At 38.2% G+C, this 18,285-nt stretch overlaps 1 protein-coding gene across 1 annotated transcript in view; it reads left to right on the forward strand.

Moving 5' to 3' along the window:
* MAML3 (mastermind like transcriptional coactivator 3) overlaps window positions 1–18,285 on the forward strand; it is a 545,688-nt gene that overhangs the window by 519,200 nt on the left and 8,203 nt on the right. The window contains exons 3-4 of the mRNA XM_074229268.1: window positions 10,331–10,573; window positions 16,467–16,548. Coding sequence (XP_074085369.1) covers window positions 10,331–10,573; window positions 16,467–16,548 — 325 coding nt within the window. The remainder of the gene's footprint in view (window positions 1–10,330; window positions 10,574–16,466; window positions 16,549–18,285) is intronic.

The raw sequence follows: 18,285 nt of genomic DNA on the forward strand, positions 1-18,285 counted from the left end.
CAGTTGGAAAGAAGGGGAGGGGGAAAATCATCCCAAAGATCCATGGCATTGGAGAGAGAACTCATTTTGTGTAAAGAGGGCCTCAAATCACCAGGGAATTCCTGGATTGTCTCAGGCTGTCGTGTGTGATGTCCATCATGCTGTAGGAACACCATCTGTTCAGTATTATGCTCTCAGTTGCCAGGCTACCTGCTGTACGCTGTAACACTTGACTGCCTGGCTCTACGTTAGCAGCATTATCCCAGACGCACTGAGGGGGTGGGGGAGAGAAGGAGGAGGAACAGTAGTCATGATTAAGCCATCTGCAAGTGTGGGGGAGGGGGAGGGGGGTAGACCGGGACAGAGGTGGGGGTGGGAGGGAGCAACAGTCACCCAAGACAGGCTGGATGGCAGAGAATCGGGCTGACATCACCATCTGCTGGGGCAGGGAAAGAACAGCAGGCCTCTTCATGTTTCTCAGACAGGCTTCCTAACGAGGGTGCGGTAGACAGGCTGAGCAGCCCCCCTCTAAAGCCCTGTTACCTGGAACTCCTTGTTACTCCCATGGCAGGCCTACATCTCACCCTCCACCAGAACAGACCAAGAACCCCCAGGTTCCTCTGAACAACCAGAGTATCTCTATTACCCAGACGTGACTGATGTTCCTGAAAACACCTCACAGAAATGAAAGTCTGCTACACAGAGATTTCTAAATAAGCAGCTGTCGGTTATTTTTACCAACTCTGTTTTTAGACTCAAATTGCCTTTTTGGGGGGTCTTTCTTCACACTTCCTACCCCCTCTCTGTAGTCTCAGAAAATTGCCAGAATTTGGGGAAGCAGGGGGCTTTTATTGTTGTTGTTGGGTTGGTTGATGAATGGGTTTTCTTCCTTCTTTTTCTTATTGAAAAATGAGAGTATATAAAGAACTGTAATATATGAGGCCCAGTGGGTTACCTGGGCAAAAGAAAATCTAGAAAAGGATGCAACTGATATCTCAGGATTATTTTAATTAGCATTTTTTTGATTATTGGTGATTTCAGTTCAACAGATATTGAATACCTACAAGATACATAGTTTGATGGTGAGGATATACAAAACATAATGGTCTGTGTACTACATTCTTCTTCTGGGGGCATAATTTGTACCTTGTATCCTTTTATTCTCCAGAATTTATATATGCCCATCAAAACAAAGTATCTGATATCACTTACACTTAATGATTGACTAATTTAGACCTTAGTGTGAATGCGGTCAAAGGGTCTCTTTGACCATTGTCTCCTTTAGTTCCAGTGATCTATAATCATATAAGCAAAATTCCATTTCTCAGATTTGCTCAGTTTACACCACACAGTGTACCTTTGAATGTACAGAGGATCATTGGCATGAGATTCTTTGAAGGGACTGAATAAGATAGTGTTTTCTATTGAAGGATTTTCTAACTTAAACAAGCTAGTAGAGAAATTCTTTGAGGAAAAAGTAGGGAAGCTTTGCCTAATCCTAAATCATCTGAAAGGAAGTCTGATGTAGAATCAACCACTTAGAGTTTGAAAGGTCTCTGGGGAGGGAGGGGTCAAGATGCTTATTCTACAGATGAGGAAACTGAGGGTTAGAGAATTTAGTGATTTGTCCAAGTTTTCACAAGTATCTGACTCGGGATTTAGAACATAAGTTTTTTTTTTTACTCTCAAGTTCAGTGCAGCTTTACTTTGCAATCTTATTGCAAGAATCATCCATCCCTGCCATGAACGAGTACTGGGGCTGACTTGGCAGGGCTGGTTGAAGAGTTCCTGAGACCAAAAGACTCTCTCATTGCTGACTTCTTCTAGGACTTACAGATTCTTTGATACAGAGCTGGAAAGGACCTTCAAGACCATCTAGCTTTGTTCTTTATTGTGCATATGATGAAACTGAAATCCAGAGAGGATTGATGACTTGTCTTAGGTTGTAGAAATTATCATCGCTACAAGTCAAGTCAACAAGTCAACAATCTAGTAAATAATTATTACATGCCAGGCAGTTTTTTCCAAAGAGCTTACATTCTGATGAGGGAAACAGAGATTTAAAAGGAAGGTGAGAAGTATCCTCTTGAGGGTACTCCTCCTGCTCTACAAGAGTATGGTAGAAAATGTTCACAGTCAGGAGTAGGACACTTTGCTTGAAGTCAGAAATACCCGAGTTCAAATTCAGTTTCAAATGCTTGGAAGCTATGGGACCCTGGGAAGTCATTTGACCTCTGTTTGCCTCAGTTTTCTCACCTGGGATAACTCATAGGGATAACATCAGCTAACTCCCAAGGTCGTTGTGAGGATCAAATGAGATAATAATTTAAAGTTCATTGTAAATGCCATATAAATATTATAGTTGGAAACTATATATATATGCATATATATATATATATATATATATATATATAACTAGGCAAACAGGGTAAAGTGATGAAATTAGTAAATATCTGAGGTCAGATATGAATTTGAGAAGATGAGTATTCCTGACTATTCACTGTGCCACCCAAATGCCCAATAGAAATATTAACTATTGTTGTTGTTGTTGCTGCTGTTATTATTATAATTATAGTTATTGTTAAATATTTATCAAGTGCCAACCAGGATGATCAGAGTGTGGGGTTGGAGGGGGAAAACAAACACACACTCAAAAAAAATCTGTGTCCCAATAAATTTATATTGAGGTGGGTAGGGAGGGGAATACAAGTACACAGATAAAAAAGTAAAAGTTAATCTGATAGCACCCAATCAGTGAAGGCTTCCCAAAGGATAGACCTGAACAGCCTTTGATGAGTGATTCTGAGAAGTGGTGATAAAGAGAAGAGTCCATTTTAGGCAAGCCAGTGTCTCTTTTGCAAATGTTCAGAGATAGGAGAGAAGTTGTTGAGTGAGTATTGGGAAATAGGTTAAAGGAAAGTGACCTATCCAAGGCCTCATAAATCACTTTATAACTTGCTCAAGTTGACTAAACTGGCTAAAATTTTTTGGGAAGTGGCAAGAGAAAACTGGAAAAAAAAAGAAGAAAATTTTTATAATAAATTGTCAGATCAAATTAATAAGCATTCTATGTCCTTATTATAACATATATCTACATATATTAATAATCCTATGTACAGGTACTATCCTAGATGCCTAAAGGCACCCCAAATTCTCTCAAAATGTTCCCCCAGGGGCAGCTAGGTGGCATAGCAGATAAAACACCGGCCCTGGAGTCAGGAGTACCTGGGTTCAAATCCGGTCTCAGACACTTAATAATTACCTAGCTGTGTGGCCTTGGGCAAGCCACTTAATCCCGTTTGCCTTGCAAAAACTTTAAAAAAAAATGTTCCCCCATTCCTTCCTTTCTCTAATTAGACACACATTTAGCTCCTTCAACTCTTTTGGTCCTCACTTAAATTTACCAAATGTAACAGATGTTAGGAACCCAGAACCTGTCCTTTTTGTATACTCTGTCCTCCAACACATCACCAGTCTGGTACTCCCAAATAAATCTTCTCCACAGTTTACAATTTCTAGTAGTTAAGGAAAGAAAACCAGATAGACATTTCCTCACCTTCAGAATATCTAGGTTACAATCCCAGGTCCACATCTCAGTAAGTATGGGAGTCATGGGAAGAAAAAGGATTGACTGTCATTCTATAGGCTTGTTTCTTCATCTGTTAAAGGAAGAAGAGGGAATAGAAGCATCTTTGCAGCTCTAAATCTATGATTCTATGATTCTCAGGTTCAGAGACACACAGGAAGATTCACTCCTGAGTCTTGAACATTGGGCCATTGAAAGTAGGATTTTCATCTTCCAGTGTATGTTTTGGGGAGAGAAGACAGATGAGGAAGAGGAGGGGAAGAGAAAGGTTAAAATCAACAGTGGATTTGATATTAACCATAGATGTTGAAGCACTAACACAACAAAAGAATGTTAAACTATAAATATATTTGACTGAGGGTAGGTAATGTTAAACATAATAATTTATGTTAACTACTGCTTATTTATGCCTAATCACTGTGCTGCACAATAGCAATTATATTCATCTATACATATATATGTACATACATACATATCTATACAAAATTAATTGTCAGATTAATTGTGTAAATTGTATTTGATTATAACATTTAGCTCTGCTCTTTTATGATCAGGCTTCCTCACTTGTTCCTCCTACTCATTGAAAGGCAGCCTAGTATAATGGATCAAGAGCTACCCTTAGAATCAGAAGACCTGGGATTAATTCTTTCCTCTGAAATACACTGGCAGAGTAAATCTAGGCAAGTCACTTAATCTCTCAGGGCCTCCAAAAACCAGAAGAGATTCCAGGCTGCACTGGTTAAGATACCAATGTCACTGGGAATTCACCTTCAACCAATGAAATCACAAGACAGGACCAAAAAGAAAAACTTCTTAAAATTAGAGGAGGGGGCAGAATTGAGGTAATAGATTGGGGGCAGCACCCAGATGAATTGTCCCAATATTCCCCTCCAAGCAACTTTAAAATAATGCAGCAAATAAAATCTCAGAGCAGCGGAGCCAATAGAAGGTGAGGAAGAAACGTTTTTTTAGCTTAAGAAAATTTAGGAACTCTTTGATGCCAGAGAACAGGCCTGCCTGGAACCCCTGCCCACAACAGCAGCAACAGTGGTTACAGGAGAGCTTCAAGATCTTTCAGACTAGATAGTAAAAGGGCTCAGATAACCGGTCAGAAAAAGATTGCAGAGAATCCTTTGCTAGCACTGGGTGCAGCTGACATTGAATGGCAACTTTATCATCATACACAGTTCTGGATCATAGTGCCAAGGTGATGAGGAGTTCTGGGAGTCAGTCACAGAGAGCAGGAGACCTGGTCCAGTTCCAAGGCAAAGAGAGCACTACCATTTGTGGCTGTAGAGAATCAGGGCCCATCCTTGGTAAAGACCAGAACACAAACCAGGAGAGCAATGGCCATATATTTCCCAGGATCACACCTTGAAAGCATCAAAAATTTGCACTCTTAGAATTAGTCCTGAAAACAGCAGCATGAAAAAAGCCTGACACATGAAGCAGCATCTTCCCACCCTCCTGTGAGCAGAGTCCAACTTCAACATAAAGATGAAAGACAAGAAAGAAATTGAAAAATAATAAAACAAAAAATTTGATTATTAAAAACTACTTCAAATAAAATTTGAAGACAACAAAGTAAAAACAGCTATATAACAAAACCTCAAAGAAAGAGATGATTGGTAGAGGAAAAATTGGAGAAAAAATGAGAGTGATGCAAGAAAATTAAGAAAAAGCATTAACAGTTTGGTAAAAGAGACAACAGAATTTGTTTAATGTCAAAAGAGGTACAACAATTCACTAAAGAATTTAATGACTGTCCATCAATTGAGGAATGGCTTAATAAACTGTGGTATATGTATGTAATGGAACAATATTGTTCTATTAGAAACTAGGAGGGATGGGAATTCAGGGAAGCCTGGAAAGATTTGAATGAACTGAAGCTGAGGGAGATGAGCAGAATCAGAAGAACTTTGTACAACCTAACAGCAACATGGGAGTGATGATCAATCTTGATGGACTTGCTCATACCAACAGGGCAACAATCAGGCACAATTTTAGGATACTTGTGATGGAGAATGGCATCAGTCTCCTGAGAAAGAATTGTGGAGTTTGAACAAAGACCAAAGACTATTACCTTTTTTTTTTTAGGTTTTGCAAGGCAATAGGGTTAAGTGACTTGCCCAAGGCCACACAGCTAGGTAATTTGAACTCAGGTACTCCTGACTCCAAGGCTGGTGCTCTCTCCACTGCACCACCTAGCAACCCTACCTTTAATTTTTTTAAAAAAAAAAGTTATCTTATTATGTAATTCTGCTATGTCTTATACTTTATGTTTCTTCCTTAAGGATATGATTTCTCTCTAGTCACATTCAACTTAGATCAATGCATACCGTGGAAACAATGTAAAGACTAACAGACTGCCTTCTATGGGGGGCAGGGGAGCAAGATTGGAGGAAAAATTGTAAAATTCAAAATAAATAAATAAAATTTTTCAAAAAAAAAGAAATTTAAAAAACAGAGCAAGCCAAAAATTCACTAAAGAAAATAAAACCCTTAGAAATTAGAATTTGACAATTGGTAAATCAAGAAATAATAAAACAAAGTCAAAAGAATGAAAAAATAGAAGAAAATGTGAAATATCCCACTGGAAAAACAACTCACCTGAAAAACAGATCAAGGAAAGATAATTTAAATATTATTTGAAACCCTTGACCTAAAAGAGTCTAGACATCATATTTCAAATTATAAAGGAAAACTGCTCTACTATCTTGGGTCCAGAAACTGAAAGAACCTACCAACCAATTCCTGAAAGAGATCCCAAAATGAAAATTCCTATGAACATTAGAGACAAATATCAGAGCTCCCTAGTCAAAGAGGAAATACTTTAAGCTTCCAGGAAAAAAAAAAACATCAAATACTGTGGAACCACAGTTGGGAATCACACCAGATCTAGTGGCAGCCACATCCAAAGAGCAAAGGGCTTGAAATATGATATTCCAGAAAGCAAAGGAGCTAGGATTATAACCAAGATAACCCACCTAGTGTAATCCTTCAAGGGACTTTCAAGCATTCTTATTGAAAAGCTCCAAGCTGAATAGAAAATTTGACATTCAAACACAAGCCTCAAGAAAAGCATAAGAAAGGGGCAGCTAAGGTGGCCTAGTGGATAAAGCACCAGCCCTGGAGTCAGGAGTACCTGGGTTCAAATCCAGTCTCAGACACTTAATAATTACCTAGCTGTGTGGCCTTGGGCAAGCCACTTAACCCCCTTTGCCTTGAGAAAACTTAAAAAAAAAAGGAAAGCATAAGAAAAGTAAACATAAAAGAGTATCATAAGGGTCTCAGTAAAGTTAAACTGTTTACATTCTTATATAGAACTCCTAAGGACACTATCAGAATTAGAATAGTTAAAAGGAAATTAAGTAATCAGAGAGCAAGGATGTAATTCAATTATGTTGGAATGATCTCCCCAAAAATGAAGGGATAAGAAAAGGAATCCAATAGGAGGAGAGGTAGAATGAGGAAAACATTCTCACATAAAAGAGACATATAAGGAAGAGCTTATGGAGGGGAAAATTGAGGGGGAGATATAGTTATGAATATATGTACATATACATATATGAACACTTCATTGTTTATAGAAATGTAACTTATCCAAAAGGGAAAGAGGTGGGAAATAATAAAGGAGAGAACAGATTAAGGGAGATAGTGATTAGAAGCAAAATAAACTTTTGAAGAGGGTCAAGATAAAAATAAAGAAAAGAAGTAAGGTAGAAAGGAGAGAAATACTATTATTATAATTGTTAGTGTTAACTGAATAAATTAATCCAGAAAGCCAAAGCAGATAGCAGAATAAATTAAAAATCAGAATCTGACATTATATTGTTTAGAAGAGATACATTTGAAATAGAAAGAAACACACAGAGTTAAAACAACAGACTGGAGCAGAATCTAATGTGCTTCAGCTGAACTAAAAAAAGGTAGGGATAGCAATTATGATCTCAGACAAAGCAAAAGCAAAAATAGAGCAAATTAAAAGGGATAATTAGGGAAACTACATTTTGCTGAAAGGTACCATAGACTGTGAATAAAAACATTTTTATAGCAAGTTTCTCTAATAAAGGACCTCATTTCTCACTATATACTGAGTGTAGAATTGAATCAAATTTATAAAAATAAGAACCATTACACAATTGATAAATGGTCAAATGTTATTAACAAGTTGTTTTCAGAAGAAGAAATCAAAGTTATTTCTAGTCATGTGAAAAGCTGCTCTAAATTACTATTGATTTGTTATTTGGTCATTCAGTCATGTCCAACTCTTTGTGATCCTGTAATCTATGGTATCCCAGGTCCTTCTATCCTTTACTATCTCTCAAAGTCTGTCTAGACTCAAGTTCCTTGTTTCCATGACATTCTTTCTCCACCTCATCCTCTGCCATCTTCTTCTGTCTTCAGTCTTTCTCAATACCAGAGTCCTTTCCAATGAGTTCTGCTTTCTCATGATGTGGCCAAAGGAGTTAAGCTTCAGTTTTAGTATTTGTCCTTCCAATGAATATTCTTAATTGATTTCTCAAAAATTTTCTTCAACCTGAAATTTGCAAGTATTGATTCTGCAGCACTCAGCTTTACTTATAGTCCAACTCTCATAGTCATACATTACTACTGGAAAAACCCTAACTTTGACTATACAAACCTTTATCAGAAAGGTGTTGTCTCTACTTTTTAGTATGCTGTCCAGATTTGCCATAGCTTTCTTTCCAAGGAGCAAGTGTCTTTTAATTTCATGGCTATAGTCACTGCAGTGATCTTTAAACCCACATATATAAAATCTTACACCTGCTTCCATTTCTTCTCTCTCTGTTTGCCTGGAAATAATGAGACCAGTTGCCATGATCCTAGTTTGATATTAAATTTCAAGTCAGCTTTTTATACTCTCCTCTTCCATCCTCATCAAGAGGGTTCTTAATTTTTCTTTCCTTTCTACTAACAGAATGGTAATGTTTGCATTTCTGAAACTGTTAATATTTTTTCCCTACAACCTTTATTCTAACTTTTGATTTGTCCAGCCTGGTATTTTACATGATATATCCTGCATAGAAGTTAAATAAATAAATAAGGTGATATCACATAAACTTGTACTCCTTTTCCAGGCTTAAACTAATTAGTTATTCCATTTTCATTTCTTACTATTGCTTTTGACCTGAATACTGGTTCCAAAGGAAATAAGATGATATGACACTCCTATATCTTTGAGGGTTACTTAGTACATTTGAGGGGGTGGGGATAGGAAATTGGTGTTATTTGACTTCCCAAGGGTCACACAGCTAATAAGTATCTGAGGTCAGATTTGAATTCAGGTTCTCCTGACTCCAAGACCACTGTTCCACCTAGCTGATTTGTGATCCACAAATATTAGTGTAGTCAGTGAAATACTATTGATTAGAGAAAGACAAATTAGAACTGACTACACACATCTATCAGAAATGATGTGCAGGAGGGGATGAGGGAAAAAATTGGTACACTAATGAACCGTTGGTGGACTAGTGAACTAGTTCGACTGTTCTGGATTATAATTAAGAACACTGCCCAAAAGGTTATAAAACCGTGCATCTCCTTTGAATTAACAACACCAGTACAGGTCTGTAACCCAAAAGATTAAAGAAAAAGAGCATATATGTGCAAAAATATTAGTTGTGGCAAGGATTATGATGGATTACTATTATGCTATAACAAATGATGAGAGGAGTAGTTTCAGGAAAACATGGTAAGACCTGTATGAATTAATGTAGGGTGAGAATAATTGGGAAATCACTATGCAGAGTAACAGTAATCAACTGTGAAAGATTTGGTTGTTCTGATCAATACTGTGATCTAAGAAAATTCCAAAGGACTCTTGCTGAACAAAAATGCTATCCACCTCCAGAGAGTTAAAATTGAAATTTAATTTTCTCACTTTATTTTTCTTGCTTTTTTGAAATATGGCTAATATGGAAATATATTTTGTATGATTTCACATGTATAATTGATATAACATTTGCTTTCTCAGTGAGTAGGAGAAGAAGTAGGGGAAAGGGAGAGATTTTGGAACTCAAAATATTAAAAAATTAAAACAAATAAGAAAACAATTAGTGACCCCAAGTAATACCAGTTCTTGATTATGTCCTACTGGGGATAGAAAATGATTATGCCCAAATATAGATAGATATAGATAGATAGATATAGGTTTATATTATAAAAATAGATGTATCTTTCATATATATGTTATTAGAATAGGGAAAAAGCATTGATAAGGGAGGCCAGGAAAGGCTTCCCTTAGGCAATTAGTACCCTTCCTTCTTGGGAACACATTGATTGATAAGTCCACCACCATCTTGAATTTCCCTAATGGCTGAGTAAATAACAGCTTTCTGAAACAAAGTCATTTTCTTGTTCATGATCAATGTCTCTAACATTGGCCATGAGAAGATGAGGTTGTAAAATATACCAATTGAAAACTTCTAACTATACAACTAGATGCCTCAAAAAAACATGCTGGACTTGAAATCATGTGACCTGCCTCTGACCACTAGTAGCTGTGTGAACCTTGACATGTCATCTAAGCTCTCCTAGCCTGAGGCTCCTTGCCTGTAAAGTGGGGATAGCCATAATTGAACTACTTAACTCACAGGAGTGTTGTAAGAAAAATTCCTTATAAACTTTAAAGCATTATGCAAATAGGAGTTTTCATCACTATTATTCCTTGTTTTCCCATTCTATAGAATCTAATGGAAATAAGATTGGCTATTAAAACCATGACTATCTCTCTCTGTACAGGATCAACACCCAGTAGGACTCCCACGGACCACAGGCCCTATGCAGCCCTCAGTGGCCCCAGGTTCCAGCAGCATAGTCACTGGCGCCAACCCTGGGGGTCCCAGCTTCCTGGCTACCCAACCCCAGGCAGCCATCATGAAACAGATGCTCATTGATCAAAGGGCACAACTGATGGAGCAACAGAAGCAGCAATTTCTGAGAGAGCAAAGGCAGCAGCAGCAACAGCAGATTCTGGCTGAACAGGTAACAGTCACGCAACCCTGCTTCTTTATTCTCATTGCAAGTAGTCTAGCTCAAGTCTTCATTACCCAGCTCAATATAGCAATCTCCTCTTGCCTGTCTTCCTCCCTCCACTTTTGGAGTCAGTATGAGAATATGAGCTCCTTGAAGACAGGAATCAAGTGTTTGCCTTTCTTTCTATCCCTAGCAGTGAGCACAGTGCCTAACACATGTTTGATAAATGCTTGTAGGTTGATTAGCCTGGAGTCAAATTTAGCTTCTGCCTCTTATTACCTGTGTAACCTTCAGCAGCTAGTTCCCTCCTTGGGCTTTTGGGGAATGGATTAAGTTAGTGATGGCAAACCCAAATAGAAAGGATGCCTATACTTAAGACTGCCTAAAAAAACCTCCAAATTAACATTATCTATCTTGTATTATATTTTTATTTATTCTGTTGAAACCATCCCTGTTATATTTTAACTATTCTGGTGATACTGACTAGACTGGGGTGGCAAGTTTGATACTTTGGAACTGGATATACCCTAAGATCCCTATTACCTCTAGATATATGAACCTTATAATCCCTTCAGTTCATCCTTCATACTGCTCTCAGTTGTCCAGTCGTTTCAATCATGTCTAACTCTTCATGACTCCCACTTGGGATTTTCATGGCAAAGATACCAACAAAGATTCATGGCAAAGAACATCATGTCCTCCTACTAGACTGTTACCTCTATAACACTCTGGGGAACTGGGAAGAGTACTTAATTTGGAGTTCAAACCCTCACTCTGACTCTGTTACCTGCTGAAAATTTTGTCCCATAAGCCTCATTTTTGTTTTCTGTAAAATAGGAATGCGAGATTCCACTTGATCCTTGCTCATTTTAGAGATGAGAAACTGAGGCAAACAAAGTGAAGTGACTTGCCCGGGGTCACACAGCTATCCAATGTCTGAATCCAGATTTGAACTCTGTAACTTCAGGCCTAGCAGTCTATGCACTATGGCGCCACCTAGTGACCACCTACAATTTTCACTGATTCATAAGAAAAATTTCAGTTCACATAGGATTAAAGGTCTACACTCTCCAGACACCATGCTACTTTTATAACTTTATATCCTGCCAGGCTCTACCATGTACTGTATACTTAAGCTGAACTGAAAACAGATAATTAAGTAGCTTGCCCAAGGTCACAAAGATTTCATGAAGAAACCCACTCTTCTTACCTTTGCACATTCATTCCCTTAAGCCACCTTTCTCACACTTAAGCACCTCTTCCTCACAAGTTAGATTCCTTCACCATTTTTTAAAGCCCATCTCAAAAGTTCTTTCTCTAGGAAACTTTCTCTAATACCTTGTAGTCAGTACCAGCCTTTTCTTCTTCTTCTTCCTTGAAGGTCATTCAGCATGTATTAGTTATTGGGTTATAGGTGTGCATGAACATCATGTTCTCCAACTAGACTGTTACTTCTAGAGCTCTCTGGAGAACTGGAAAGAGTACTTTGAAGATCAAACCCTCATTCTGCCACTGTTTTCCTGGCACAAATTGTTTTTGCCCCTTTATTCCTCAGTTTCCTCATCTGTAAAAGAGGAACAAGAAATTCCACTTGATTTTTCCAGCTCTAAATCCTGTAAGTTCTCTTAATTATATAGATTTAAGAGACACAAGAGAAGTAGGATGACATAGTGGATAGAGAGCCATCCTTATTATTAACAAGATTAGTGTTCAAAACCTGTCTTTGACAAATATGGGCTCTATAACCCGGGGCAAGTTATTTGTGGACCCAGGAAACCCTCAAAGACTACGAATTGCAAAGCAATGACCAATCTCGATGAGGAGAAGGTTTCCTTGTCAAAAGCTTTCTAAACCAATGAAAACACAGGTCCATTTTTACAAGGAGAGAAAAATAAGTCTGCAAAGTGCTTTACTTAATTCTTATTTGGTCCTCAAAAATAATGCTATGAAGTAGTTATAATTATTCTTTCCATTTTACCCATAAGAACATGGAGACTTAAAGAGAACAAAGAACTTGTCCAAGCTCATGCTGCCAATAAATTCTAAGTCAGGGTTTGAATCTGGCTCTTCTCAACTCCAGATTAATATGCAATCACTACTCTATCATACTGCCTCTCAAGACAGACCCCTTCCTTATCTCAGTATTGTATTTCCTCCAACCACAATGCTTTACACACAGAGTTTAATAAATATTTGTTGAATCAATCCTATTCAGCCTGTTGCCTATACCTGCCATGCAAATGTTTGTAGAGACTATGAAATGGATTTTATTTGAAAAGAATTCTAAAAGGCACGTGTGTATTTAAATATATATGGACATTGTGATGCCCCATTTGATATTGATAAATATATATAGACATTTGATGCCTATCACTTGATAGGATCCATTACTTCTCATAATTTCCCTCCCCTCCTCTTGTGCCTAAGCACGGTATTCTACTCAGTAGTTAGCCAAATGTGGTCTGGAAACCTCCGAGGGTCCATAAGGTCAAACACATTCATTTTTGACATAGTAAATATGGATAGATATAATCCACATGAACAAAAAAGTTCTTGCAGGGGGAGGGGGAAATATCCTCAATAAATTTTAGGAGTAAAAGAGGTCCTGAGGCAAAAAAAGTTTAAGAACCTCTCTTCTGTGTTCTAAGTACTTGGTGACTAATTGTTATTTCTCTCCTTCAGCAATATTTCTGCTAGTCAATCAACAAATACTTATTAAGGGCCTACTTTGTGCCATGCATTGTGATAAACACAAAGGATATAGATAACAAAGAAGATATAGACCAAGGTTTCCCAACTTTTTAAAATCTTTGTGCTTCTCAGCTTCCAATAAATTCTCCTGATCCCCAATCAATCTGAAAAGAAATAAATTCTAGAACCTAAAACGTAATATAAATTAATTAATTGCATTAGGCTAATAGGGTTACTTACCAAATATTCCCTTAGCCATCTTGACAAGCATCTCTTAACCCCTGGGAAAATATGTGCCACAAATCAGGGGGATGTGCCTTAGATTGAGAACCCCTGATCTAGGCAAAATATGAGAAGCAAATATTTTCAGCTAGCTACAGGCATCAGGGAGGCTTCTTGGAGGCAGTGACACCTAAGGCAAGCCTTGAAGGAAGAGGAGAATATAAATAATCAGAAGGCAGGAGTGAAATTCCTGTAGGCAAGAGACAACAAGAGTAACTGATTATCCCTTACCTAGACTATGGATTTTCCCTAGCCTACAGATTTTCCCTAGCATGGGACGATATACCCTGTGTTGATTCTAATCCTTGCTATTTTCCACAAACAATGGGCAAGTTATTTTCTTTTCAGCTTCTTGTCCCTCTTCTGCTGCTATGTCAAGAACATGTGGGCACTCCCAGCAACTCATCTGTCAATATAGTCTTCCCAAGTTGCCTCAAGTTCCCAGAGCTCACATGATTTGCTCACGGTCATGAAGCTAGTGAGTGTCAGAGGTGTGCCTTGAACCCAGATTTCCCAGACTCCAGATCAGGCATATCACCCATGATACCACATTTCTTCTATATTCCTCATCCATAAAATAAGGAAAAATAATATGCATGTTACTGCTGTCCAGGATTCATATAAGGAATTGCATTATAAACTCTAAATCAATATAGAAATGGAAGCTTTCTTTATTTGTATGCTTATCTTTTGTTTCTATTGGTGATTTGTTTTTTTGTTCCTGGGTACCCATGTAATTATCTTCCTTTTTACAAGACAGACCAACAATCTGCCAGCTAAAAAAAAAAAAAGACAAACCTCTGTTCCTTTCACCCTGCAGTCAGAATGTGACAAGGAGCCACACTAATATCTTTCAGGCAATGATAAATGATGCGCCTGGGAGGAGCTGTGCTTTGCAAACCTTTTTTCCCAGCCTGTCTTAGTGACTTTCAGGTTTTCCTGTGGTCCTTCTAAGTGATGACTTCTGTTGTCTAGGTGTTATTGCTATGGCCAAGACATGGAAGAAATAGTCAATAGAAACAAGGAGAGATTTGGCTGAACCAGCTCAGGGGTGTTAGAAAAGTGGGGTCCCAGTTATCTCAGTCAGTCAGTTCACAGAAAACCAAGAGAAAATAGGCTAAGCCCCCATGAGGTAAAAAGTTCAACATTGTGTGTGGGCACTGGAATGATGAAAATTTGAGGAGGGAGAGAATACTTCTGAGAGGGGTGGTGCACAAGAGGTCATGGATTAGAGGTCTGTTCTTTTTTGAGCTCAGGTTAATTCAATTCAGGTCACAACAAGTTAATAAATACTTCCTATGTGCCAGTCATTGTAGAAGGCACCAGAAATACAAAAGACAAAAGGGAAACACTCTCATTTGAGAGATACAATTTATCATCACAGAAGTTAAATACAAAGTATATACACACACAAAGTTCTTTTGTGAGGGAGTGAGTATTAATAACTGGTTAATCTTTACTCTATACATAAAGAATTGAGAGTAGCCCACTGCTAAACCCAAATTAAATCCAGGCTAGCTCTCCCACCTTCATTCTCCTATCCACTTTCTGGTTTATCTTCCCAGAAGTATTATGGAGGCATGCCAATAAGACCCTAACCCAGAAGTGATGTCATATGAACAAATGTATTACCTGCTGTCTAGTTTAGAGGATGGCATAAGAAGGTAGTCCTTAAAAAACAAGAATACAAATAGCTTATATTCCTTTACTTTTAACCATAAGAATTAACAAGCAAAAAAATCTACTCTATGCAAGGTATTGTATGGATTCTACTGGTATCATTTCCAATAATATTGAAGATTCTCCTCAATGAGATCCATAATCCCTGAAAATCCCTGAAAAGAGTTTAGCCTAACCATCTACACAGAAGGGGAAAAAAAGTGGATGAAGAGCGTATACTTTGTATTTTAAGTGCAGATAAGCTGTCTCTCCCAGAACAAGAGTTCTTCGCTTCTGTCTTTGTATCTCTTGTGCTTTGGTCAGTGGTTGGTTCAGAGTAAGTACATATTAATTCTTTGTAGCCTGAACTGAATTAACCTCAGAAAAGAGCAGACCTCTCATTGTCTAGACCTTGACATGCAGTTAGGTAGAGAATTTTTAAGAGCTCATCCATTAATATATACATGTGTGTGTGTGTGTGTGTGTGTGTGTGTGTGTGTGTGTGTTAGATATTAAACAGGAACAATGATCTGAACCCAGAGAAGAGAAACAATTGCATGTTGGGAAGTCCTTTCCTTCTGAAGCAAAGGTCCTTTCTTTTCAGCACCAGTAGTCTGATAATATCAGTCTGAGTCAAGAAAATCTATAGTTGCCAAAGATCTGGATGCCTAGGCTCACTCAAAGGACAGTGTAGTGAGGGTATCAACAGTATGCATCCCCTTAAAATGAGGAATAATACCCAAAGAATGTATTAAATATATCAACAAAGAAATATAATAACCAGGAAAAAATCATAGGTGAGTCTGAATTAGGAATCACCTCTTCTGTTATCCACATGATGTCAAAAGAACTCAAGTAAGACCTCCAATGTTAGGTGAATCCACTGTGACATATATGCAATTAGACATGGATGGGAAGTATATCCACTTGGCAGCCCTAGATGGGTGCTTATCATACATCCATCAGATCACAGGCTTACCAGGTCAATGGAAAATGTGCCACTGGAATTTACCTTCCCAAGATCATACAAGGTAGTAAATAGAAGAACTAGAATTGGACCCAGGATCTTCTGGCTCCCTCACCAATACCTTTTCTACCATATCATATTGCCTTCATTCAGTTATCCATATCAGAATTCCTGGATGATTTCATTAATTATATGTTATTGTTTCTCTTCCTCTTCCCCCTCCTTTCTCTCTGTTTCCATTTCCCCTCTCCATGTTTCTTCCTGCCCTCTTTCCTTCTTTCTTTTGCCTCCTTTCCAATCCAGCAGTTGCAACAGTCCCATTTACCCCGGCAGCATCTCCAGCAGCGGACCCCTTATCCGGTGCAGCAGGTCAATCAGTTTCAAGGTAAGACCAGAGCCCATCAGTTTACTATGCATACCCTACTGTTCCAGAAGGGGTGCAGCTATGGAACCAAGATTGATAGTGCCTTTCATATGTCCTAGTTTTCCATGTAATGTCCTAATCATCTTACTGATCACTGGAATCAAATCCTATCCCACTATCCTCTTTGCTTCCTTGAATTTAGTACTGGCTAAGAGGTCAGAGTTCATACAATGGAAGGAAAGCTCCAACTTGTAACCACCCCTGTCACTGTTGATTTTAAGGAGTAAGCAGATTATTAAGGGTCAATTTGAACATTCCAGCCATGATGAATTTTTTTCCAGATCATGACCTTAAAAAGAACAGAGTGAACAGTGCTATAATATCCTTCTGAAATGTAGAGGGTTAGGTTAACTTTAAAAGTTGTGGTCTCTACAGAAATTTTCCTCATCTATTTCCCTGGTACAAATTGCTAAGGGAGTACAAAGGATGACAATGAGGCCTAAACTGACTCTTCATCTCCCTTGAATATGAATTATCACTGCAATATAAATAGGAGTATCAGTAAGGGAAAAGCAATAGAAATCCTACAAACTCTATTTGCACAGTCTGAAAAGAAACTCAGTAAAATCAGGGATACTGGTACCCAGCAAGGAGACTGGAGATCTTGTCACACATAAGAAGACTGAATTGAGAGTGGTTAGCTGGGGAAAGGATAAATTTGGAGGCAGAAAGTATCTGTCCTCAAATATTTGAAAGAATGTCATGTGAAAGAGAGATTATCCATATTCTTCTTGGCCTTAGAGGTAAAAACTGTAAACAAAGGATTGGGGAGAAGTGGAGGGAAGAATGTTAATGAATCAGGCAACTAGAGTTATCCAAAAGAGGAGTGGGCTGCTTTTGAGGTATTGATTTTCCCTCTGATTGAAGATTTTCCAATGGAATATGGTAAACATTTGTCACAGGATATTATCAAATGCCTTCTTTTTTCCAACATGGCTTGGATTAATTAAGGAACCTTCGAAGATCCTTCTTAACTCTGAGATTCTAAGAACCAAGGAAACTCTTTAGTGAAATACCCTTATTTCTACTAAACTCTTCTCTGACTCCATTCTCATCCATCCCTGTCTGACCTGCCAACCCATCCTTTTAAATGCCTTCAGTCTTACATTTAGAATCAAGAAATTCACTAGAGTTTTGGTCACAAAACCAATTCTAGTACTCTTTGAAAGAGTATCTTTAAAAAAAATTGATGGGCCAGTTTCTCATAGCTCTCATTACAAGACACAGCATGGAGCAAGTGACTAAAGAGCTTGGAATCAGGAAGACCTGGGTTCAGGTCATGCCCCTGAATGCATACTGACTGAGTGACCTCAGACAATCACTTAACCATTGAGGCAGCAACTCTCTAAGATTATAACTTGAAGAGAGGATACTAACTAACCTGTACTGGTAAAGGAATTTCCTCATGGGCAGCTCCCTATTCCAATAAGATCACAGGTCTAGTTCCTATTTCTAGTCACAATACAGTTCCTACACAAACTCCTCTCCCACTTACATACACACATATCTCCCAGACTGATTTTGTTGGGAGCAATGATCTGTATCCATGAATTCATCAGTGTAAAGAATTCCCTAGGGTGGGACTCCTAAGGATAGAGAAAGGTGATCAAAGGCCAAGTCTGTCTCTCCTGACCCAAGTCTATCCCTTTTCCCACTACACTGTACTGCCCCTCAAACTGTATTAAAGAGGGACAACAA

Source organism: Macrotis lagotis, chromosome 3 (assembly GCF_037893015.1).
Source record: "Macrotis lagotis isolate mMagLag1 chromosome 3, bilby.v1.9.chrom.fasta, whole genome shotgun sequence".
In the NCBI taxonomy this organism is placed as follows: domain Eukaryota; kingdom Metazoa; phylum Chordata; class Mammalia; order Peramelemorphia; family Peramelidae; genus Macrotis; species Macrotis lagotis.